The sequence below is a fragment of the Patagioenas fasciata genome, chromosome 12 (assembly GCF_037038585.1).
Source record: "Patagioenas fasciata isolate bPatFas1 chromosome 12, bPatFas1.hap1, whole genome shotgun sequence".
NCBI lineage: Eukaryota > Metazoa > Chordata > Aves > Columbiformes > Columbidae > Patagioenas > Patagioenas fasciata.
The window spans coordinates 21,819,569-21,846,063 of NC_092531.1; the positions used below are offsets into that span (position 1 = coordinate 21,819,569).

At 40.0% G+C, this 26,495-nt stretch overlaps 1 protein-coding gene across 4 annotated transcripts in view; it reads left to right on the top strand.

Annotated features, from left to right (window-relative positions):
• The window catches only part of ARNT2 (aryl hydrocarbon receptor nuclear translocator 2), a 101,132-nt gene that overhangs the window by 2,697 nt on the left and 71,940 nt on the right, over positions 1-26,495 (top strand). For 3 of the 4 annotated variants that reach the window (XM_065847170.2, XM_071814037.1, XM_065847174.2), the window contains exon 2: positions 21,606-21,717. In XM_065847170.2, the coding sequence (XP_065703242.2) occupies positions 21,606-21,717 (112 nt within the window). Of the gene's footprint in view, positions 1-15,461; positions 15,604-21,605; positions 21,718-26,495 lie in introns of those variants that run through there. The other variant, XM_065847171.2, reaches the window with a different exon arrangement.

Here is a 26,495-nt window from a genome sequence, read left to right on the forward strand (position 1 = left end):
AAAGTCTTCGTGTGGGATCTCTTGGTACAGAACCGTGCACTGCTCTGCAGCATCATCGTCTTTCTCACGTTAGATGCCGATTTATCCATTTTCCCACTGATCTTTTTTTTAATGGAGAGTTTGAGTTACAAAAAATTCATAGGAGTGGGAGCAGTTTGCATCCTGTCCTGGCTGTGGCTCATGGGAATTTCAGTATCAGGGACTGAATTGTAGTGGGGCTAACACCACCTCTGTGGGGCTCCTGGGCTCTGTTAGGTCTAAACTGATGGTTCCTTTTGGTGAAGTTCATCCATAGTTGCAACTGCACCTTGCACTGACGAAACTGGGTGCCTTCTTTCTTTCTCTTCCCACATGCTTAACCTTGGGAATGGGATCTGGTTAGAAGCACTTTGTTCGTTTGTCGTAATCCGGATGACTAACTGAAGTGTGAAACACAATACAGGTGTGTGGGAAGCTCATCTGCATTGGCACAAAGCATCAGAGTTAATTTATTTCCTCCTGAAATAAGATTGGCATATTAAATGGGATTTAAGAACAAAAAAACTGTGGAGGTGTAACAAGCATCTCATAAATTACTGCTTGCAGCGAAATAACTTAGTGCCATGCCTGTTTTAAATGAGTATATTTTTGGAAGGCAAACTTGTCCATAACTGTTGCTACTTTGAGGTCAAGTTTAGCTTAACTTGTGGTGCAGTACACAACATGGTGATTCGTGTATCGGCCAAGTTGGGATGAAAACGTCAAACTCTTAATGAATTCAGCATTTCTTTTCCCAAGATGTTACTTGGTCTTGGGTGACAAGTTCCAATCTGCCTCAGTTGGATGGGTGGTCCCACAGCAGCAATTGTCTGCTGTGACCAGGTGGTGTGAAATGAACTGGTTATATCTTCCCGGTTCTTCCTGGTGAGATATCCCTTGATGGAAGGGCCGCCCTGGGTGGTACCCACAGATGCGTTGCCAAAAGCCACAAAGTGAGTCAAGTCAGAGTAAAACATGAGATTTCAGAGTTTATCTAGACCTGCGCTATAGGGCAGATCCATTAGGATGTATTTTTGGCTATATTTTAAGATTTTGTGAATCACAGAATGTCAGGGGTTGGAAGAGACCTCAAAAGCTCATCCAGTGCAATCCCCCCATGGAGCAGGAACATCCAGATAAGGTTACACGGGAAGGTGTCCAGGCGGGTTTGAATGTCTGCAGAGAAGGAGACTCCACAACCCCCCTGGGCAGCCTGGGCCGGGCTTTGGCACCCTCATCATGAAGAAGTTCTTTCTCAAATTTAAGTGGAACCTCTTGTGTTCCAGTTTGAACCCATTACCCCTTTTCCTTTTGTTGGTTGTCACTGAGAAGAGCCTGGCTCCATCCTCCTGACACTCACCCTTTATATATCTGTAGGTCACCCCTCGGTCTCCTCTTCTCCAAGCTGTTATATTTAACTGTAAATGAGTTTTGTACATAATTACTAACTCTCCTTTAAAGATTTCTTACTAAACAGAGAACCAAGGTGTAAAGTATGGAGGACAATGTGTCATAGGGGTGTCTACTAGAGATGGGTTGAGACTGAGAGATGTGGTGGCCAGGAGAGAAAGCAGTTGCTGTGGCTTAAGACATCACTGTTACAACCACAGTAGCTGATGGTGGGTACTTTTAGCTTATGGCTAATCCAAGATATAAGAATAATTGGTGTTGAACCTTGAAGAAAGATGATTAAATAAGCTCTCTTTCAGTTTGTAATGAGTTAACAGCAAATTTTATGTCCTATCAGCAGAAACTTGTAACTCAGCTCTGTGTCTGGGCTCTTGTCTTAAGCAAGTGTCTTAGGTTCTGGGTGCATTGGTTGTGTTTGTATGGTTTTTTTTACCTTGGGAGTTAAATGTTGAGATAAATCATTCTCCTGTTTCTGCTGGACAATCTGAGAACAAAGTCATCTGTTAGCCAATCTTATGTTTGCACTCAAGGTACTAAGATATTAGGTGCTGTGGGTGAATTTTCTTCACGATGCCTATTCCGTATTCCTGAAACGAGTTGTATTTCTGAAGTTGACAATTTGACCATTCTTTTATGTTTTCTTTTAAGTTTTCAAAGAACTTTGAAATTGATGACCAAAAAAAACCCAACTACTTTAGTGTTTTATATTTCGAAATTGTCTATTCAACTCAGAGCCCAAGAGTAGTTGTGTTTTATTGCTACAGTAGTAACAGCTTTGCCCTACATTACAATATAGACTATCCAGTAAACTCCAAAATCAATTTAACAGCATCTTGGGAAGTAAATGGAGTGTTGTAGTGATGGAGGTCGTAATGGGCTCTGATGTTGCTGGGATGCAAAAAGGTGGTATTCTTTCTAAGATAACATTAAACCAAAGGTCTCAAAACCAGAAAACTTATTAGCTAATGTGAGGTTTAAATTGCAGATCTTTTTCTTCTCATATTTTCATATCTTTCTTACTGCAGAATTGGTCCTCGTTTCAGTAAAACTGTGGTATGAGATGATAGCGCCTCTTAAATTGTTCTGCGATGTTTAGTCCTTCAGGACTGTGTACCACACAGTAACTTGCATAAAAGAAATGTCAATTTTTGGTATTTCTAATATATAGGGTGTACAACAGATTTGACTTCAGGTTATCCCTTCTATCACAGAATATTTATTTAAAATTTGGGTATGTAGCTCATGGTTAGTTCCAAATATTTTTTCAAATACAATAATGTTTCCCATACCTCTTAATAAAAATGCAAACCAAAACAAATATTGCATTTTTCTGTAATACCAGATGGTATTTTATTTCCAGTAAGAAAAATTGCTATAGAGATTAGATAGGAAAGGAAAAAAAAATGGCCTTTTCAAAAAGACAAGGCAAAATAATACTGTTGGCGTAGTGCTTATTGTTATTAAGAGGACCAAAATGGGACTGTCATTATGAAGATGTATTCAGAGATTATGCTTAAATGGCTTGTGAAGATCAGATATGTGTATCATTTAGGGTAATTTTTTGGGCCATACTTCTTGATAACTAGCAAATAAGAATGGAAAGTGCATTAACTCAGTGCTACCTGCAGAAAGTACAATGTCATTAAAATTTGCAATAGAAAAGGGAAAGAAGGGTCTAGAGCAGGGGTGTCAAACTCATTTTCACCAGGGGCCACTTCAGCCTCATGGTTGCGTGCAAAGGGCCAATTGTAATTTTAGGACTGTATGAATGTAACTATTCCTACATTTATACAGTCCCAAAATTATATTTGGCCCTTTGAAGACATCCGCGAGGCTGAAGTGGTAAAAAACAAGTTTGACACCCCTGCTCTAGAGTTTAAGACATGGGAATTTAGATCTTTTTGTAGATCTTTGGCAGATTTTCCAGTCTATCTATAGCAAAGTGTCTTTGGGTGGCCGGCTGAGTTTAGAGATGGATGAATCAGCCCTGGATGTGCTGTTCTATCCACCCAACACTGCCTTGGCTGCAGAAGCATGTGGATACCAACCCAAGCGACAATATCTTCTTGACTGTAAGAGCGTGCTTAATAAATGTTACGTAGGAAGGAAATCTACAAAGATAGAGGGGCTCCTCCACCCAGTCTGTAAGATAATTTGTGCAAAAAATCAGATTTGCTGGACAAGACAGGCAAAAAATTTGAAATTTCATTGCTCTATGAACAAATTGTAGAGTTGACTTCTTGCTAACAGTATTTCCTTTGTTCAGATATAAAGTATTTCCTGGCAGCCCTTCTGTATCAATCATCCTGTCAAATGAGGACAAATTTTATAAGGCTGCAATTGTACATTTTCTCTGTGTTCTGATTATGATCCAGATAAGATAGATGCGCATTGTTAGCAAAGAAACACATCAAAAATTAATCGTGCATCATCTTCCATTGTTTAAAATAAAACTCCAAGTGAAAATCAGTTGATTTTCCCACACAGACCAAATACCCATATTTCGGTTACTCCCGTGAATGAACTGTTTTATCACAAAAAGTTATAGGATTTCAGCAAAATATGGCCTTTAAATTGCATAAGTTACATCGTTTGGAACTTCAGTATCAAACACAGAATGCCTGTGTTTTAATGAGAGCTGGTTCAAACTTGTATTTGGATAGTCAAAATTTCAAATAGATCTTGGTTTTATTGTTTACGTAGATTAATGACTGTAGTCATGCAATGGGTAATGAATTAGAAGCTGTTTTCAAGATAGATGTAATTTCCTTTTTTGTACCCAAAGCACGCTAGTCTTCCTTGGGCAAAGCCATCTGCACAGGGAGAAAGAGAAATCCTTTGTTTTGTATACTCTACATATTGATGAATGTTTCTAAACTTTCTGCTTCCTCTCTTTTGTCAGCTGTTGTTTCTATTTTGTCTGTCTTTAGTATTTCTATCCTGTGGTTTCAATCCTGCTTTCCATTCCCGTGCCTCTACCTTTCTTACAGCTCCTATAACTACCCTGTTTTAACCGTGGTGCTATGCTGAGCTGGGCATTGACTTCCCAGTTACTGTTGTTTAAATGTAAATTAATCCTGGCATTGTACTGGGCCTATCCCCAAGTCTTTCAACAGCTTATAAATTCAGACTCCATTCTATAGGTAGCATCTAAAGTCCTCCTTAAAGAAAAGTGGTACTTTTTCTGCTGTAGTAGCAACTGTGCTGCCTTCCTTGTGACCCAGCAGGTACTGTAAGATAGAATCAGTTGGCGCCAATCAGCAATGTGTATTAGCTTACATCTACCCTAGATGTATACATGTTGCTGTTTTGTTCAGGGACAGCTCATTACATTTGTTTCAAATGTTTAGATTTGGGCTGCTGCCGATTCTCTCATCTAAATGTCAACCACATGTGACAAATAGAATAACATAAAATAATTATGATTTTTGTTCTAATCAAGCAAAAGGGATGTTGAATTGTTTAATCGCTGGCTTTGCCAGCATGCAGATGGGAAGGCTTTTCAGGTAAGTTGCTCACACAAAATGCCTGAAATGGATAGTAATTAACAACTGGCTCTTCATTGGTATGTTAATTACGCTGCCATTTGTCCTGGTGCCTGTCCTTGTTTAAAAGTGCAGTTACACTGAACTGAAGCGTTCACTTCCTGGCAAACACAGAATGTATCAGAACAGTTTGACTCTCAGATATATGCAAATATTGTATGGGAAGAGGCATGCCAGTAAATCACTGAGCTGCAAAGAACAAAAACACTGCATATTTGTATTCCTCGGAGGTAAAAGCAAAACCTGTTTCTGTGGGATACACAGGCCTGATTTTGAGAAATGGTCTTTGGTACTTTCCCAGTTATAATCGACAACAGAATTTCATGCAAGCAAAAAATTGTAGGGACTTGTTACTGCTGGCTCTTTTGGTTAGTAAAGGTAGGTGGACATCTGGGTGCTGTGAAATGCCTTTGCAATGCATGTGTTTTTAAAACTGTATTGCCTGTAATATCTGGATGGAAAACCAAACTGAACTGGATATGCTGTTAAAATTCAGGATAAAACTGATTGAGTGCAAGGAGAGCTAAAGTAACATCTTACGAATAGATCACATCAGTAGTCTCAGGTCTTATTTAACTTACAGTTTAATTCTTTGGAGAATGCAGATTGTCTTCTGTTGTGTGGATGGTGCTTTGCGGAGTGCATCCCCATCCTCCAGAAACACTGCAGTGGGTAAAACCAGACTGCATCTGGCACAGCTCTCAAAGCTATTTGGTCATGTCCTAAAGAGGGGCAGGCTGGTAAAGTTACGTGGCTCACCAGTGTGTCACTATGAGGCCGGTATTTTAATTTGCTAAGCTGCTGTTACATGGAAAGCGGTTGATCTGCCCAATGCACAGTGACCCGCAACACGTGGCAGAAGTCAACCACTGAAATTAGGTGCCGTTCGTAACAGTAGCTGTGGGAAGTGGATTACAGTCATAAAATTAGCTGTAAAATGGCACTAGCTACTGTGTGTCACTGCCCTCTGAGTCATGTTTGATCTGTTTATTGACAAAATTTTATTGCTGTTGGTACTGCAGAGCCAGTACCGCCATGGGCGAGCTGGATTTCAACTGCTTCGCGTCCAAAAAGCAAAGTTGCTCCCTCGGTTTTGAGTCCAACTTTAAAGACTTAAAATAGTGCTATCTAGAAAGGCTTGGTTTTGAAATGCTTAATAAAGCACATGCTCAGTAAATGAACTCCTATGTTCCCAGCCACTGAGAGGCAGCTCATTTACCAGCAGTCTGTGGAGGCTGGTCCTGCCAGGGGGTTTGGGAAGATAGAGGTCAATCTGATGACGGCTGCTGTGAGTCATGTTCATGTCGTAGTAAATGGGGACACCAATGGTTTCCTTAGATTTAATTTTGTTTTGAAGCATTCTTAAGAAATGGCTTGGCCTCTTGTGCATAGCTCTGTCACCCCTGAAAACGCTCTGTGCTTTCTGTATTGAGTAGTGGTTTGATCAGTAGAAAACAAGGCTGTCTAATGAAAACTTCCCTTTACTTTTATGAGATTTTCAGTGGCCTCAGCAATACAGTGGCAAATTACTGGAGCTATATAAAAGTTCCAGTGTTTCTGAGATGAATGTTCCTCTGCTAATTTGTTTTGTTGATGCTTTCACATAAACCAGAATTTTTTTCTGTTTTATGTAAAAAAGAAACAAAAAAAAAAGTTGAATTTGCTGTGCAATCAAGTTTCTGGGAACAGCAATTGCATCTTAGCTGCATTGCATTTTTGCTTACCAGTGAAGGTCTGAATTATGCATTTTCATTGTTGAAATTAAAGTAGATGAACCATCACTAAGAAAAATACAGGAGCATTTTCAAGCTCTCATACAAAAATTGGACAGTAAGACTTTCTGAATGTATGAACATATTTAAAAGCTGGACTGAAGTCCTGATATTCCTCAGCTCCTTTCTTGTAGACTTCGTATCAGACCAAACATTTTGTTTGGGGGTGTTCAGACCTTCTGCTCTTGTCACCCTCTCATCACGATGTTGGATCTCCAGCAAAGGGTACAGTGAATTAATGGAATTAAGGATGTCTTAAATGAGCATTAAAATCTTCCCCAAATGCCACGTGTTGAGGCTTCCAGAGTCCAAATTTCGCAGCTCCTACACAAGTCCTTAAGAACTGTGTAATGTCTGTGTAGATTCTCTGCCAGAAGCTCTTTGCATCTATGAGTTAAGGTTGTTCCAAGTGAAACTGTTTCTTTATTGGGGAGATAAGGCTGAACTGGATTCTCACTAAGAACAAAATGTGCTAGATCAGACTTGTGCTACTGGAACCTCTATCTAAAAATAGCCTGTCACAGGCATTTTACAATAAAGTATACATTTTTCATTGTGGATACTTGGAGAATAGGACAGCAATCGAGAATTTTTTTCCTTTTTTGTTGTTAATGGGCATTGTGAAGTACTTGGGTTTATATGAGTCTTTGGGGCTCCTTGTAGTTTATTCAAACTTGAGACTTGGTTCTTGAATGATCACAGCTGTTGTTTTTATTCTAAATTAAACCATGTGTTTCTGTACTTGCTGTACTCTGTGATATCTTCTTCATACACCAAATGAACCTGTGCCTTCCTGAGATGTAATACTTCTCTGGCTAAATACATCTTGATACTCTTTCACTCTTCAAACAAGCTAATATCATATGTTTACAAATTGTTTCCTGACTCAAGACTTAATCTGATTTTTTTAAATGGTGTCCTCCTTCTGCTTCGTAAGCCCTTTGGTTCTGAACTGTAAAGAAGACTCAGGTTTATTATGGTTTTTAGCAGTTTAGTGAAATCCTCCAGGTTCCATGCATGCTTTAAGAGAGGAAGCCATGTAAATATAATATGTAAGTAATGTTTGAGGTTAGGCAGCTGCAAGATGGCACTGTAAAACGAAGTCTCAATGCTGCAGCACAATAGCCGAATTAAAAGATGGGTGGTTTTACTTGTTGGCATTTTGGTTGAGTAGAATCAGTTGGAGATGTGTGAGTGGGTGGAAGGAACATTAACATGAAGTTCATGCTGAATTATGTTTTGCTTGAGGAAAACTATTCATTAGTCTCATAGCTGGCACATGCCTCTTTATTCCCTCTCTAAAGTAGTATCTGACTACTTTGATGAAAAGGTTGATATGACATTAAGGAATTGGTTCTGCCTCATCTACTGATGATGTGCAGAAGCCTTTCTGCCCTTGGCAGAACGAGGACACAGGCAGCATGCCAGTCCTCGCCTCGCTCGAGGAAGGGCGCGCACGGGGGACACGCTCCGTCTCTCCGGGTGTTGTGTGTGCAGGTTAATAACGTTGTCCCTGAGCCCAGCTCCAGACCTCACTGTGTCTCCGCCTCAGCGCCTTTGTTGGTATTGGTTTTTCAAGATGGTCTTAAGGACAAAATGTTCTTTCATCATTGCTAAATTTAAGATGACTGTGGTAATTATGAGTAAGAATTTCAGAGACCAATAAATTCTCACTTTGCAGGAAAATTCTTGGCTGTTACCAGCTGCCTACATCCTTCACTTTTATTGCTGGCTGGCTCTCATGTCTGAGAACTGACCAGGCAGAGGAGAGAGTTTTGTGGTACAGGCACTGGGCAGGGTTCAGATTTCCCATAGACTTCCTACTTAACCTCTGACAAGTCATATTCCCATGCCACAGTTAAGTCATCTGATTCTTGTTTCCACTTCTCTTGCCTCCAGTTTGCATGTCCTGTTTATAAGACTGTGTATTCTGAGATGCTTTTATCATGTGTGTCTGTGAAATTACATCAATTACAAGGGGGCTTATAAAATGTCATATTTGTAGGAGAGTGTGGAGTGCAAGTAGAGAATTTTTTTTTCATTGTGATGTACTGATTGATAATGTTTTAATAACAGGCTTTTATTGCAACCACATTTATGTTGGATTAGCAGAGATTTTTTTCTCCCTTTGGGAAGAAGGGGACATAAAAAAAAAGCAGAACAAAGAGCTTCTTTCTCCTTGGAAACAGCAGATATTATTTATTCCAGGCACATGAATAATCACTGATTTGTATTTTCTTTCTACAGTAGGTATGCTGTGGGATAATGTGCTTTTTAAGTGTCTTGGCAAAATCTACACAAGCATAGGTGGGTAGCTATTTCAGTGCTGAACTACCAACCATCCACCTAGCTTTACAGTATTAATATAGGTTTTACAATTTATTTCTTGCTATCTTGACTTATGGTTGCTTTTGTGACTTTGAAGACACATGAGTTTGTTCTCAGTTACAGTTTGAATTAATATAGAGAACAAAATATTAATTGCTTCATACACAAAAGAAATGATCAAACTCTATGCAAAATACAGTTACACAGAGTGAAAATGATGAGATCGTTTTCAAGTGTTGGCTGTGTGTTTGAGAGTTGAATTTTAAAAAGTAGGGGAAAGCATTATATGTGGGTATTTGGTTAGTAAGTTAACTCAAACCACTCTTTAAATCAAGTCAGTGAGCTGTCACTGGAAGTAAATACATTTTCAGCAATCAAATCATGGTTCTTCGTTATGTTGCGATGCAATGACAAAGTATTCCTGTGATTTCTTGTTAAGTGCCTTTGGCTGCCACCAGTTGTTTGTGTTGTTGCGGAGGGTCCCTGTAGTAGCTGGAACCTGATCACCGAGTTTGGCATTCAGACTAATTTTATATGTCCTTTATACTTGTCTGTGCTGCTCTTCAGTCAGTAAATATCAAAGCAAACCCCTTAGTTTGGTCAATATTTACAGACAAACACTCCACTTGTTTTTTGACAAACATCCGCTCTGTTTATAGTGAGGATTTTTTCAGTATCATTCTTCACTTCTGTGTTTGATATACCCACAGAACTGTCTGTATGCTTTGGGGAAAAAGCGGCTTGTAATGGATGTCGAATCATGTTTAGTATCAATATGGGGACATGGAAGAATAATGATTTGTTATTCTGCTTTTTTGTTTGTTTAGTAGTTCACTGGTATTACATCCAGTGAATTCCTGTATTTTCTAATTATGAAAAAGCAGGAAGAGTGTGGCCATTATGGCTGATCGCTTCTTCAAAGCCAAGCAGAACTTACCTGGAAACATCCAGATCTCTGGTAGGTCCCAGTTGAATATTGTGGAAGACCGGCACGCTCTTTTCAGGTGGCTTTTCAAGGTCCACTTTGATTTGAATCTGGAATTTTCTGATCCACAGACCTTTTTCCATAGTCTGAAGGCAGGACTATAGTGCTTCATGAAGTGAGCCTGGAGTCTGGAAAAATAATGGTTTGGAGTGATAGATGATACAACCATTCTGTTCACTTGGACACCTCGTTTGAGTCATATGAAGTTTTCAATCCTTGTTGCCACTACAAGAAAACAAAGTTAGCTGTTTTCTCATATCTCTAGAGAAAAAAATGGAAAGAAGTGTTGATCAGAAAATCTCCTTTGACTTCGTGGAAGTTCAGTAAGGGATAAAAGGAACTGAATGTTTAATATGCAAGGCTCAGGCTGGATTTTCAAAAAGGAGTTAAATGTGGGATTTCTCCACCCAATTTTTTACACAGAGAATGTTGCATTAGAAATTGTGAGGAAATGGAAAAGTAGTAAACCTATTTTTAGAACACGTTTTGTGGTGCATAGTGATATTCTTTTTAGGGTGTTTCACATAAATATTCTTATTCTTGGTAATAAACTGGGATGTGGAAACACCTGAAAGGCCAATTAATTATCATAAGATCAAAAGAGCACCATTTGGTTGTTGATCAGAATTGAAGTCGTTAATACTATCAATAAAATGCCGTTTAACGAAAACAATAGCATTCTGATTACCCCACAGTGCCCAAAGACACTGTAAATATACTGATAATTGATTGGTGTTCTGAATGAAATTTAGAAATAACATACTATTCTGAGGCACACTGAAAAAAAATCTTTGTAATAGTAATAAAGGCATCTGAAGTCAGGAATAAGTAATTTTCAATGAATAGTTTAAATTAGAGTGGTCTAAGTTCTGTATCTGTGTATTTGGACTCTTGTTCCTGAGCTTCCCGTAGCTGGTGTGCAGTGGATGTCTCCGTATGGGTGGGTGCATCACAAAGGCTTTGACCCCCACTTGGTCAGTGGCTGCAGAACAGCTCATGGGGCACCACCACAGCATCAGTGGTCGGTTCAGTCTGATGTGGTTTGACAGTCACCACTTCCTCAGAAATACTTTGTGCAGATCTTTCATGGTGATCCTTACCAGCCCCTCCACGACTTGGCTCGATGTGATAACAAGCAGAAATTATTTCTTCTGGTGACTGCCCCCATGCTCTGTTGTAGTAGGGAGGTCAGGTTCAAGATACCACTTCTGTCTCCTTGGATTTTCAAATTTTTAAATATAGGATAAGTTTTATAAATACTTGCAGCTGTGAACTTACACAGTGTTTACTGTGCTTGTCCACCTCATTGAAAATGGGCTATAAGAATATTAACGTGAAACAATTTTAAGAAGGGACCAGGAATGAATCCATTCACAAAAACATCTCTGCTCATTATTTAAGAAATATCTAATCAAAGTTATTCCAGCTTGAACCAAAAGTTGCAGTTGTAAATACTGCCTTGCACACACATGAAATGTGACAGCTGATTTCTATTGTAGTTAGCAGAAAACACGGACAAGAAGCAAGTGATGTTGGCAAATAGCAATGATGGTATAAAACTAGTAGTCAGTGATCTAAAGCAAGGGCATACTAAGGAAAATGCTTGATTTGTTAATTAAATAAATTAATAGTTATAGTTGGCTAATTTCTTACCTTTGTAGAAGCAGCACTTATGAGAAATGTTGCATCCCCTGCTCATGATGTAAAAACGGGCTGTCTTGTCCCTGAAAAATAAAGATTTTCCAGGCCCATCATTCCTTTTGCAGCACTGGCCAAGAGCAGGTGCTTGAACGAATTATAAAATCAGAGCAAGGGTGTTCGGTGCTTCCCCCGGGTGCCTTCCCACGCTCGGCTGTGTGTGACTCAGAGGCTTCTTGAGCCAGGCATGACATTTGTATTTTGTAGCACTCGGTGGATTTATTTTCCACAATTTTGGGCAGGCTCTGCTAAACCCCACAGAAACTTCCAGCATCCACAGCTTCCCATTGCAGAGAGTTCAGGGCATCCAGAGATAGTTGTGGCTGGTCAGGAAGGCTTGGCCAAAGAAGTGAGGGTGTGGGAAGATGAAAAAGGGAAACATGGCAAGTTGTGGGACAGTTTGATAGTAGCTGAAACCATTTCGCATTGTCCTTGAGGAGTGGACAGGCTTGGGGTGGCTCCTGAGAGGGGACAAAGCAATGCAATGCGAGGAGTAATCTAGTTTGGCTGTTCTGCTTGATACATGTGGTCATGAGAATGGGCAGCAAGAGACATCACGTCGAGCAAGGCAGGAAATGAGGAATGGTTGGATGAGAGGGTTTTTCTTTCTGTGTCAACTGAAGTCCGATCTCAGCAAATCTTAGCAGAGCGGAGGCAGATGTGACAGAACTTGGCCATGGCTGGAATCACAGTAAAGCTAATGGTATGTGGTGGTGTGGATTGCGTTTTAACCAGCACTGAAACAAATCGGGAGTTACCCAGTTGGCTCTTTGCTTTTCTATAGAGCAACAGATCTTACCAAGCCCTTTTAACAAGCAATTAGTGATCATCTTGTGGGTCAGGGCCACGTGCAGGTGTTTTGCCTAATTCAGTATTGTTGTGCCAGGCGTTAGTGTAGCTTTAGCTTGGCTTGCAGCTTCCACTTTACCTCCTGATGTTTCAGTGGATGAAATACAGCAAGCGTTTTGTTTTAAAAAAGGGGAAAAAATGTGCTGTACACGCACTTCTAGTTGAATGCCAACCAAAACAAGCGGAACGAAACAGAGCTGTTAAATGAAGAGTTAATAGACTGAGCATGATCTGTCTCTGAGAAACTTGAAGAAAGGTCATTACACTTTATCATTTTTTGATGGTGTTTGTTTGCCCAGGCTGGGTGTGTGCTTCTGCAGTTTTGGTGAGTTCATTAATGGGTTAGCTTTGGCCACTTCTGCATAATAGAACAGCCATATACGGTATTTGCTAGTTCTGATGCTAAGTAAAAATTATGGAAAATAACTTTGAATGTTACCTTCTGTTTCTTGCACACAGCTTATAATTATGCAGTTATTTTTGGCAAATACGAAATGTCAGAGGAGGAGGGAGTATCGCCATTCATTTCAAATGGAAATGATGCACAGTTTGGAGAGCCTGTTTCTTTTTGGTAATTTATTTAGTACTTGTGCCACATGCCACTAATAATATCAATAAAACCTGGGCAAATTAGGCTAGAAAACAATTAAGTGAAGAATTATGTTGTATTGGTGCGTGATGATGTATATAACAGCCTGAGACCAGGTGGGGTCACATTCAGCATAAATAACCCTGCTGCTGTTGACTGCAGTTTCACTGTGGCCCTTCGTGGAAGCTAAGAACCCGCCTCTCTTCTCTTAATAAAGGTTCCATCAATCCTGAAAAAGCCTTTCAAAGCCAGATTTTCATCCTCTCTGCCAATTGGCCTTTTACAGTGGCTGCCCTACTTCCCTGCCTGATTTGCATGTGTATTTTCCCACTTGAGACTATTTATACCTGAGAGACTTGCCAAGCGTTGCAGGCTCAGGTTGTGTTTTCAATGTAAGGCTAGTCCAGGTCCTTAGATTTGCTTCTAGCTTACATTTTTGGTGCACTTCCAGACTTTGGATGTGAGAAGTGATATTTTTCTGATATTCCAGTCCATGATAACCGTGGTGAAGACCTAGGTGATGTTCTGCTTGGTTAAATCCCCCACTTCTATGGTGAGAAAGACTTACCAAATTTCAGAGCAGGCCAGCTACTTAGCTTCTACAGTGGAGACAGAAGCCTTGTTTTAATTCTGAGGGGTTTTATTGTTTTCCAAGACTAGAGACATGTTTTCAGAACAACAGTCATTAAGGCCTCTTTTTTAATCTTTCCTCCTTATTTTGAATTCCAGCAACCTCTTTTTCTTGATGGAAACAGTCATAGTTTGGCAGGACTTGTCATATATATTGGCTTTTGTTAGAGGGAGTCTGAGAAATAGCTCATCTAAGCCAGAGGCTGAATAGGTTGAGAAGAGATAACAAGGAATTATGAATGAGAAGTGGAAAAATAGCTGAGGAGAGATGCATGGACGTACGTGAGAAGGTGAATTGGGGCCATGCCATTTGTCAGGAAGACAGGAGGGATGAAGGAGCAGCTGCTCTTTCCCTTCTTCCCAGCCTAACCTCAGATGATAATGGGTATCTCTGTCTGTGCTTCAAGTTGAATTTTTAGTCAGTAACAATCTCTGCAGTAGGTGCAGAGATGTGACTCCAGGTCTTCTGCATCATGCTAAAGGCCATTCTCAGTTTATTCAATATATATACCTTGATGTATGTGGAAATTGTTGTGCCTTGACCACGGGGTAGAATGGAATTACCAGACATGACTGGAATGAAGGTGATTAGCATGAAAATTAGAATTAAAAAGTACTGTTGTCAAAGTAGCATTCAAAATCACTTAGGAGTACTGAATGAAACCATTTTTGGTGTTACAAATCATAAGATTGACATTTCCACAACTGGGTTTTGGGTGCCATGCTTTCTGCGTGCCCAGCTTTAGATGCTTTGTAGGACTCTGATTTTCAGTGTTGGCTGCTCATCCTGCAGGGATCTGACTTGCACTGTCCCTCAACCTGAGCACTTAAAAGCAAGAATTTTCCCCTAAAGTAGGCCAGAACTCGCACCAAAATTTTGTGCCTGCATCCTGCCTTCTTTTGCACATCCCCATGGTGGTGTTGAACTAGAGGGCACACACAAAAGTGTGGTTCATACTGAGATTCCAGGACTCAAAAAATGGGTTGTGTGGATGCAATGATGGAGGCACCATAGAGGATTTTGCCTTGGGTTTCACAAGCTGCTCTCCCAGTCTACTGATGGGACATATGGTAGATATCTCTGAGATGTGTTACATTGCACTGACTTGGGCATCTGCTCCAGAGTCATGGCATAAAAGGCGATGTGCAAGATAACTGGATCTGCCCTTGGGACCACCACTTAGGCCACTCTCTTAAATGTTGGGTCACTGTCTCTGCTGAACAGTCAGTCCCCCCAAAATTATCAGCTTAATTGCATCATCTCCCTCCCCTGCGTGTGTACTTCACATTCACCTGTGACGCAGACAGATGATAAAGCTCTGATTTTAATTTTAAAAAAGGGAGCGTTTCTCTAGTAACTATTTGCAGCATGCCCTAATTTTTCTTCAAGACTACAGGGGGGGACACCCTCATCCCCCCACAGAGTACAGGGCATCTTGGTGAAGGGGAAATTTTTAAATTAAGTAGGATTTATATGTTATTCATAAAAGCCCTCCCTATCTTAGTAGCTGTTCCCAGAACCTAAATGGTTAAAGTAGAAAATGTTAGTAATTTTGCTGCAAATAAATTGATCAGTATGCAAGACGGTTGTCACCGGCTGAATCATGGTCCACAGTTAAGGTAAACAGATCTGTGATGACATTTTCTGAGCAGAATACCAATGCTGCTACATTGCTTCCCAGAGGTTTCTGACACTTCATATATGCGGATAAAATTTCTCTCCGAGAAGGTTTTGTTTAGAGGAAAGAAACAGCATCTTTGCATGAGACTTCCTTAAAGGTGGGATTTATTATATTTCCTGATTTGTTTTCGTAATTCTGTTAACAGCATGGAAAGGAATGTTTTTGCTTTTCTGCATATCCTCTCTGTACGGTAGATCTTTCTGATGTGGAGTCTATTTAAAGTATCTGGCAATGGAATGCAAGTAAAACAGTATTAACTGAGTTATCAGGAACAATGAAAATGTTTTACTTTTTATGTTCTCTGAGAGCGAGCTCTGTTTTATAATCTCTACAGTAGCATATAAAAGCAATAACTTGAGGATACAGCTAGATTTTTAGCAGAGGTGTTTCTGTGAAATATTTTTGGCTACATGATGGCTTCTTATTTTCATTGGCATATTCTAAAGTTTATTATGATTTAGTTTATTCTTAAATGTCTGTGCTAGGCAGAAAATCCCCTTTGCAATTGACTGCAATCAAAGCCCTTTTTGCTGAGACTCATCTAGCTCCCGTATGACTTCAGGGTATGGAAAAATACAGTTTCTAAATAAGTTTTTGAAATCTGCTTTCTTAGAACATTTAAGATCTCTCTGTATGATGCTGTTCATGGGAGAGGGAACATTCATAATTCTGCATTTAGCCTTAGATCCACATTTATGTGGAGGTGAGTGACGTCTCAGTCATTCTGTGGATCAGTGGCTGGAAATCTGTCGCGTTTGTATTGCTAAAAGTAGAATGTTGTTCATTTAATCAGATGCTGGTATCTGACTTTAATCCCATTTATTACAGTAGATAGTGAAGGATAAAGAGCCCTATGGAGAGCGTGCTAGATACCTGACATGTAATAACAAACCTGGAATTGGTTGTTAAAAGTTAATGTTGGGGATTCAAACTCCATTTAAGTTGACGAAAGCATTTCTCCTGTAGATTTCAGCCTTAAGCCCTTGTCTGGTGTCTGTAGGTGAGGGTGGTAAACCCTGGGATGCCCGAGGGGCTGAGAATTGCGTGGTTAATAGGATCTTTTGTAAGATGGACTTACAAAGTCTTGTCATGCACAGCGTCTGGTTGTATTTCAAAGCTTCACAGCAAGATGTACGGCTGTGGTTTTTGGAGAGGAGCAGAGCAGGAAACATCTCCGGGGCTGTGCGGTGCAGGCGCTGAAGATACCTGGCTGCGCTTCATGGGGGTGTCTTGACAAGTTGCAAATTTGGGTGTTGGAGATGGGTTAGAGCTGCATTTCAGGTGATGGATCTGGGGTGGAGCTCGAAATTTAAAGTTTGCGTTTAAGAGTCGTGTTTTAATAATTCTCTGATAAAAAGAGACGTCCGTGTTCATCCTGGCGTGTTGCACTGTCCAGTAATTCTTGCTGTGGTTGTAGTTCACATACACTTTCAAGGTATCCTTGTGCAGCATTTAACTTGCTTTTTGTGGTTTGCTTTGGGAAGTGAACAGTAGCTGTTTTTTGTACAGATCTCTATAGCAAAGTTTGACATGAACATGGAATTTATTTGGAATAAATCCCAGTATTTTATCCCTGTATTTTTAATGTATGTTTTCAGATTGTCTTTTATTTCAAAAAGATCCCTGAATATTTGGGGGGCGATGTACATGTGGCACTGGAGGGAAGTGTAATATCCAAGCTGGAAGTGTTCAGCAGTCAAATTAATTCTGGACAGAAATGGAGGGACTAATTCTGCTGCTTTTACATCCAGCACTGACACTGTCCCTGGGTTAGTGTGGCTCCTCTGGGATCCCCAGGATGAACCTGAGTATTAGTGGCAGGATTAGGCCTGTGCCCAGGACTAACAGCAATAAGACAAGAGCTGTTAGGTGCCATCCAACTGGAAGAACAGCCACTAAAGATTGTTAGTGTTGTACTGGGTTTTATTTTAATAGCATTTCTGTGTTCTTTGGCAGATCTTTAGGTAACTTTCAAACTTTAAAATCAAATACTGCGTGGATTTTTACAGCAGAAAAGTGATTTCTATTTGACACTAAGGAACTTCTTTTAAATAATTTTTTTCAGAACACTGTCATGATGGTTGTGGGTGATTTTCATGAGCATTCTGCTTGACCTTGTTTTTCTTTCTGAACATTATACCCCTATGCTCATGTTTTAATTTTGGGTAAAGTAAGCAGCACTTGTTTTATTTCGGTTGGCAGGAGGAAGGTCCCCTCTCAGAAGGTCCAGACTCAGAGAACAGCTTGTCTCCTAATGTTCATTGCTGCTGAAACACTTCTGTGAACATCGGTGTTAACATCTGGCTGCATGTGGCTGTAGATGGGCCTGGAAACGTGATCTTTACGATTGTTGACCCAGCATGTCCTTTTTTTCTTCCTTTTTTTCTTCCTTTTTTTAAATACATAAAACCACCTTGACACCTACCTTGGCAGTGCTGGGCTTTCATACTAGTTTATGCTACAACAGAATAGCTTCATTTACTTTCAAGGGGCTGCCCTAAATTTATATTGATGTAACTTTACACAGTTACAGGTTACCCTTCTGATTTTATATATGTATATTTTTTTCTTTAGGTCTGTGTCTGATGCACACTTTTGTATTTTTTCCCTAATGGTAATAGCCTCCCTGGAGTGCCATTCTACCACTGTATTTCTATCTGAGATTCCAGTCTGTGGGTGTCTTTTTTTTCCTCTGTCTCTCTTGTTTTCTTCCCAGAGCATGCACAGACAGGTAACTCCTCAGGTGCTTAGTCAGAGGAGCAGTTGTTCCATCAGATTTATCTTCTGGCTCTACCTTCCCAGATTGGCCCCTATTTTTTGAGATAACATGTTTCTACTTTTCTGACTAGCCCTTTTTTGTAGATGTAAAAATATCATCAAAGATCTGGTCCTTTTAGATGCTTGTGGATGAGTAGAGAAGGGAGTAATTTGGGAAGCAGCTCAAATCTGTCCCATTGTCTCCCCAGAAGTTCTTGCAGCAGCGAGCTGCTCCATTTGAGTAGAGATTTTACAACCACAATCTAACGCTTGTGTTTCTGCACAACCATCCGACTTTGATGTGGCTTCCAACACCCAGCTGGCTGCAACTGAGCAGTGGGGTCACTCTGTCATCCCTGACCCTGAAGTCCTCCTGTACTGCTCTGTTGCCACTGTTTGTGCACTGAGACTGGGTGTGAGGAGCTTCCCTGCTGCTCTGGCTGGTTCTTGGTGCTCCATGTTCCATGGTGCTGTTGCCCTTGGAGTTGCTTTCTTTGCTGTATTTGCCATGTGGCTTGGAAGACACCCAACCCTCTTGGCGTCTCTATCTGCAGAACTCCTGTTGTGTCAGGGAAGGAATCTCAGAAAGCCGACCGCTTTTGTTAGCAGTGGATGTCCACCACCAAGGGTCTTAGGAAAGCTGGTGTCTCTTTCACATGGGAAACTCTGAAGGGGAAAGGTAAATTGGGTGTGATGGATGTGCAGGTCTGTCACACCTTCAGACTGTTCCATAATGGAAACTCTTCTGATTTGAAGGGCCTGAAGCTTTCCTCCCTCGTAGCTGAGTTTTCATGTGGATTAATGTGTGTGGATCCCTTGATTTTTAATTTTTTTTTTCTTTCTTGTGCTTATGTCTTGGAAATGGCAACTTTTTAAGACATCCTTTTGGAACAGACAGCTCAATGAGCTTTGTTTCATTCTCCCAGGACTGTGAAGACATATTCGAAGTCTATTTTGTGTAAGTTACTTTCTTCGTTACACTGTTTTTAATGTACAGTTCTAGAGGTCCACGATACCTACACAGGAACTCTTCAGCTTACACCCTTATAGACAGATGATCTCTTTCTTGCAGAATGTTTTCTTTCGGGTGTTTTTGGACACTGATATAACTGAGTCTATCATTTGACTATTCCTCTGGCCTTGGCTTTTTTCTTATGAAAAATACAGAGTTTCTGGTTTTCCTTACTACTTGAAACTCACTAACTACCCTTACTTCTCATGTCTTCATACTTTAAAGGCTGAACATAAGAGCAGAAAACCAACTAATTCTACCTGGCCTCAACCACCTAAATTGGGACATCTGGTCAAAACTATCAATCTGGGTCTCCCTGAGTTCTCAGCAGTGAGAGCAAGGAACCTATAGAAAGAGGTTTACTCAACCAGGTTTGGATGTACCTCTAACCATGGGATGCATAGTAGTGGAAGGATGGTGCTTTTTTTTCCCTTTTAGTGATTTATACAGTTACCTTTAATTAGATTTGGCTTTTAGACTTTTAAGAGTAGATGAATCCAACCCTTGGCCTGGTTTTTCATTGTCTTTGTTTTAGATGGAGGGAAGTGAGGTTACAAGAATTTCTCATCGCAATCACAAGTACGGTATTGTCTTCACTCTCTTAAAATATTGCTCAAGAGTTGATCTGAAATTATTTTACAATTACTACTTAAAAAAAATCTGATCTCCCTGATGGTCTGTACTGAAACATGGTTTTGAGTGACAGGGACACTTTGCAGGTAGATTTATTATGGCTTTTAACATCTGCTTTAATAAACGAGTGAGCAGAGCATTTCAAAATGACCTTCGGTTCTATCCATGAAATGTGAGTTTGAATGTGAATTATTGGCATTAGACCACTAAGGGTAGTTGTTCTGGAAGTACTGATTTAACAGTTGTTTGGATGCTCATGCTTTTATTTGTATGGAAATATGTTTATATATATTAATGTGTTGTTTCCACATAGCAGCAGCTTTAGACACAACAGGACTTTGTTGGTGTGGTGTTGTAGGCAGAGGTCTCACTGTTTGTCCTTGCACACTTTGCTGAAAAATATTGGATAGTACTTTGCTTTGTTGCTTTTCAGTTGAAAATGTGTTAATAAAAGCAAATGTACAAGAAGAAATTCATGAAATCAGTGAACAGATAAAATGTTATTATTTGAAATGCACAATGTTGCATAATGGATTTATATAACGTGTGGCAGGTCTCCAGACACAATGAGAGAACATGGATTCCTGTTTCCATGATTTCAGTTCTTTTGTACTTATCTGTTGGGGGGGAAAATAGCACAATTTTTTTAGCAGATTTGCTTTCCATTAGTAAATATATTTATCTGTAGCTCCAGATACTCCGCTAAGTGTTTTAAAAGAGAAAAGTTGGAAGGAAGATAATTAAATATAATATCTTCTTTTAAGATAATTAAATGTGACTGTAGATTTTGCCATCAGAATTAGTATGAAGTATATCTGCATTTAAAAATTTTTAATTGCTTACGTGGTTGACAGGAGTTGCACAGAGGCTAAACATACTTAATCCATGGGATAGGAGAAAAGGGTATAAGTACATTATATTCCACTTTTTCAAAGTGTAATGAACCGTTATTAACAGGGTGTAAAAGTACGTGCCATTAGTCGTCTGAAAACCATTGCGTGAGGTGTGTTCTTGGTGTTCCTCAGGCCAAAGCTCTGAGGTTTGAAGATCCCGCTGACCTGTGGCTGTACCCAGGGCACCGGCAGAGGGGTGCATGTCCCGCTGGGTTTCGGGCTCTGTTCTGCTCCACAAAGCCCCCGCAGAAATACAGGAAACCTTGGGGCTCTGATGAGTTCAGCCTGGTCCTCTGAATGCCACCAGAACAGAAATAATAAAACCCAGTGTCTTCTGATAATTTGTCCCTTCTCTTGACCTCTCTGGCAAACTGACGAGTTTTTGAAATTTGATTTTTCTTCGTACCCTGGTAGCAAGATCAACAGCTTCATTTGTCTTGGGAATTCAGCTCTGCGTTGCTCTACAGGGCAGTTTAACTACAGTAAAAGGTTGTTTGCCTTCGTCTGACAACCCCTCTGAGAATTAAAATTAGAACCATTAGGTAAATTGAAATACAGAGGTTACCTACCTGCAATTTTCTCTGTCTCCTGAGGCACTCGTAATGGCTATTGACAGAACTGGGCTTCTTTTAATGGAGCTGTGAGTCTGCTGGGCTTTGATAGGGAGAGCTTTACTTTTCCTTTTCCTCTGCTCATTTTTGGGGCCTTTCTATAATATCATCATCACAGGTTTCCCCTTGAAGGTAATGGATTAAAGTGTTGTTGTTTTTTTTTCCCTTCTCTTTCGCTACCTCTGCATTAAAGAAATGGCATCAGATATTCCTGGCTCGGTGGCCTTGCCAGTGGCACCAATGGCAAGCGGACAAGTGAGAATGGCAGGATCCATGCCTTCCAGAGGAGGAAAGCGCCGCTCTGGGTAAGCCATTCCTTTATTTTCAGGTCTGAAACTGGAAGTGACTGGTATTGAAAGTCTGGAAGTGTACCTATATGTGTATGTTTGTTCTGCAATATTTATATAGGTGAACTACATTATGGCATTAGTCACTGGTGGTTTGTTTTTCTCTTCAATGTATTTGCTCTTCCTGCAAGATCAAACTTGCTGATAAGTGTATTGTTTGTGTTCTGCATGCTTCAAAAGACTTTCAGGTCAGAGTTTGGAACTTGTGGCTGTTGTACATGTAATTAGGGCTTATTGCCTACATCTGTTTAATCTCAGAAGGATTTCTCATGTGAATAAAGGTAACAAGATGTGCTCTTACTTGCACGTGAAGACTTATCCAACTTCATCTGAAGTTTGGAGTTGGAGTCTCTCAAATAGAGGCCTTGAATTCTTTATTATCAGAGGTATAGAAATAGCACAAGCTGTCACTCTTCAGAGATAGTGGTCTGTGATTTTCTAGCTGGAAATGCAGTGTAGTCTCTCTGATTCTGGGAGAAAGAGCCTGCATCCAGTTCAGCCCTTGTGCTAGCTTAAGCGCTCTGCTAAAGTAGAAGTTGGGTTTTATCCAACTACAGAGGTTGGTGTGGTGTACGAACAGTTTTTCCACATCACATTGCTCTCTGACAACTCATACTAATCCTCTCTTGGAAGAAAAATGTACAAAGAGCTGCAGAAGGGCAGAAAACTACTCTCTAGTATTAACAAAAAGACCTGTGTTTATCAAAGGTTCATCACAAATAATGGTCTTTAGGTGATGCTTTCTCAGAGATATCTCTGACCCAAGAGTGCCTGCAAAAGAGATGGGTAAGTCTTATAATTTGCCTTAAATATGACAGTGATAGGGCTTAACAGGATCGATACTGTGAGATCGTCACTGATGGACACCTAAGGAGAAGACATTATTCCTTGTGAGAGATACTCGAGGGATTGTTTGCCAAGGTACGATGACTGTTTTAGGTGTCTCCATCCTGGAATGAATTCAGAAGGGAGAAGATGGACCTTGCCTTGGACGTGGAGTTAGGTTGGTGTGGCATGAACACTCAGGATGGTTGATTTGGACGGTTTCCTTTGGACAGGACAATTTGGAGGTTTACCCCCACTCAGTGCGTTTCCATACGCTAAGCTCATTGTATGAAATTGGTCCGAGAAACTTCTAAAATCTGTCTTTGACAGACATCACAATTTTATTTCAAAGCTGTTCAATGAAAAAGCCTTTTCAGACTTCCACTCAAAAGAGAAAACAAAGCATTAGCATATTTTCATTGCTACCTAACATACGTGAACTTTTGTATTTTTGAGCTGCAGGATAATTGATCTCTTTTTTGATCATAAACCATGTCAACCGCCAATACCAGTTTAGACATTACTGTTACCAAGGGTTGATGCTTCTGACTGTGAAGCCTTCTGATTATATTAAGTACTGATTTGATATTAATTGAAAGCTATGCTTTAACCGTTGCATTTTAAGTATCATCATCTATTTGCAAGAAAGTGGAGTAGGGGGAGGGTGGGTGGAACATAAAATCAAATTATTTTAGATGTATTTAACATGCAAATTCAGTGACAAAGGTAGTATAGATTTGCTGTTACACCCAGTGATATTCCATCTGTGCGCCATAGCTCTAAACTAATGGCCCTTCTCTAGGCCTGAGCTGAGGGTGCTTTTTTGTTTCATTTTGTTTTGATTTTTTGGTTTTTTTTTGTTCAGTGTGCACATGTTCAGACCTTGAGGGAAAGAATTCCTGCTGTGTCTAATTCCTCCCAGCTTCTCTTTGAACAAAGTTGCAGCTAACACTTGGTCCTTTCATTACTGCCCTGGTGATACATCTTTGTACACCTAAATCCTTGGGCATTTTAGAAATGAATGCTTTGTGTCAAGCATAAAGGAATGTACCTAGTCAACACAGTAATCTTTTCCAGCTTCGGTTATCTCTGAAAATTGTTTCTTTTCTCATAATTGCTGAGGCAAGCTGGCAGAATAATTGCTGCATGGACTAGAATGTAGATCAGTTGAAACTCATTGACTACCCAGAAGGTGTTTCTGCGGTGCAGGAATTCAGCTTCATTGGCAGCTTGGAAAAATATTTTCCCTTTCTATAAATTATACCAAGTACTTCATAGAAAAAAGTGACAGCCGAAGATAATGCACTGCAGCGGTCAATGACTACCTTAGGTTAAGGTCACATCAGTTTTTTATTTGATGTGATTTTCTTTAGGCTAGAAGGGTTTTTTACCTTCTTAAGTTATCGGTACTTGGAGAAGGAGGCTTGGTGGGGTTTTTTGGTTGGTTTACAGATGCGTTGGTTTTGTTTCAGTTCAGCCTATATCGTTGTCTTTTCTCTGACCCAGAACTGTAAGATGTGGAGGGGAAGGGGCCGCAGTCCACCCGCCTCCCTCCCCTGTTGTACCCCCAATATTGTACTGGACAAAAGGCTGGAGTACAGATCCCCGTCTGCCTCTCAGCTGCATCTGCTCCTGATGTTCTTGCCGCCCCCTTCCTTCGCTGCCTCATCATGACAAGCCCTTTTTCACATTTCTTGGGAATTTTACATAATGATTTTGTCACAATGTTCCAGTCCTCTCCCATCTCATTTTCTTTAACCTGTGCAGGACCACCTTGTTGTGGGTGGTGTTGGTGGTGTTTGTATTATGGAAGTATTCCTAATTAAAAATAAACAAATTTTAAAATATTTTTATCACGGTGTTTACGGTACCAACATAACTTTTGAGCAAAATATATTTTAATAAATACCTCATACATCAAACCTTTTCACGATTTACATGAACAGTATGAAAGAAGAAAACAAGATTTATGCTGTCTCTTCAAAACAAAAGAGCATAGTGCAGCTCTTTTTAAAAGTCTCTTTTTAATGAGAATTTTAAATGAAGATAAAAGATACTCTTTCCGAAATGATGTCATTTATCTTCTTGGAAGCTGCTTCTGCTGTTTTGTTAATGTGCAATATATTCTATCTGAACAGAAGATCTTATCTGTCAGGGTATGAGGAGTTTGTTGGGATATTATTTGTATGTGTTCTGCTAAAGGTTACAGCTGATTCCCTTATCTTTCACTCTGCCTTGCTGTAATGCGATATGGTGCTTCAGGCAGGACATTGGAATCACTGACTTTACACCTGAGAATTTTTGTTGTTATAAAAGGGTTTTTTTTTCATTTTACACAGCGAAGTGTGAAATTAGGAAACTTGTTTATTAACAAGGGTGAGACAGAGATACATTTGCTGTTGCTTTTTTACAAATATTGACATTTTTTATTGAACTTTATGTTCGGTTTCTTTTTTTTTTAATCTTGTATTTGGAATAAAGTGAAGATTTTTAGGTAGTTTAACAATGCAAAGGTGTTATTTAATGGTTTAGACTGCTGTAGTTGGTATTGCACCCTGGGCACTCAGATTCTGATGTAATGAGCCTACCATGAACATGGTAGGTATTACCGATGGGGGGCTGGACTAGATGATCTTTGGAGGTCCCTTCCAATTCCAAACATACTGTGATACTGTGATATTAACCCATCAAGATCGGGTAAGATGCGAAGCTGACACCCAACCAGCTGGATAAATAGGTGAGCTGGTCCCACTTGTTTCATTGGCAGTGGGCACACAGCACAGGCGGCAGGATGGAGCCGTCAACAGCCATCAGGGTCTCCCTAATTCTCTGCATTACATTCCAGTAATAATACACCAGACTAAATGTTGTAGAGCTAATATTTGTTTCTGGGGGCAAAAATCCATCTCTTAGTATTCAGCTGGAGGATTTGGCTGGAAGCTTAAGAAAATCTACCAAAATCTCAGTGTATTGGAGAGGATGGAAAAGAATGACAAAATGAATCCGTGCCAAATTAAGTCCCTAAAGAGAAGGCTTCTCCTCATAGACATATGTATTTTCTGCAACCCTTATCCCCCAAGTTTCAAACTGGGGGTTTCTCGCGGTTGTGTTTCAGTTGCCCGTGAAACCAGTGAAGGATACGCCTGATGTGATGCTTGTGCGAGTGGTTCCAGATGAGCAAGACCATTGCTGGTCTGACCATGCCCTCTGCTTGTAGACAAACAGCTCTCCTGTAATGCTGACTTTCACAATTTCGGTGTGGGTAGAAACATTGCAATTGGAATAACTCAGAAGTTTGTTCTGGAATGTCACCTACAGGCGCGTTATTATATTTGGGGAAGAAGCAGGTAGGTAAGAGGAGACCTTTTGATGATGCATAAATGTTAAATTTTTGGGAGTATTGTATACACAACAGATCTGGGGAAATTCACCGTTGGCTGTGCCAGGCAGCCCAGGCCACTGGCTTTGAAACCACATTTGGTGGTAATTGGGTGAGCAAAAATATAATTTATAGCGAAAATGATGACTACATCAAACTTTTAACCAAATTAAATACATAATCTTTTCTTAAGGCTCTTTAGGGAAAATGGTTTTCTTTCTGCTTCCTTCAGAAATGAATAATCACTGTTACCATCTGGAAAATATTATTGTGTCTTTCTAATACTGTTTCCAATTTCTGTACTTACTAGTTGTGCTTGTCCTGATTGTACATAGATTACTGTGACTCAGATACATCTTTTATAGACCAGCCTGTCTTTGTTATCAAAGGTAGGATGCAAGGTGATATTGCCTGACTGTCACTCATACTTCTCTGTGCTGATGTAGTTTTAAAGAGCATTTTTACATCATTGTTCCCGCACTATGAACATACAAATCTTAATTTTGAATTTGTAAAGGTTTCTTTTAACATT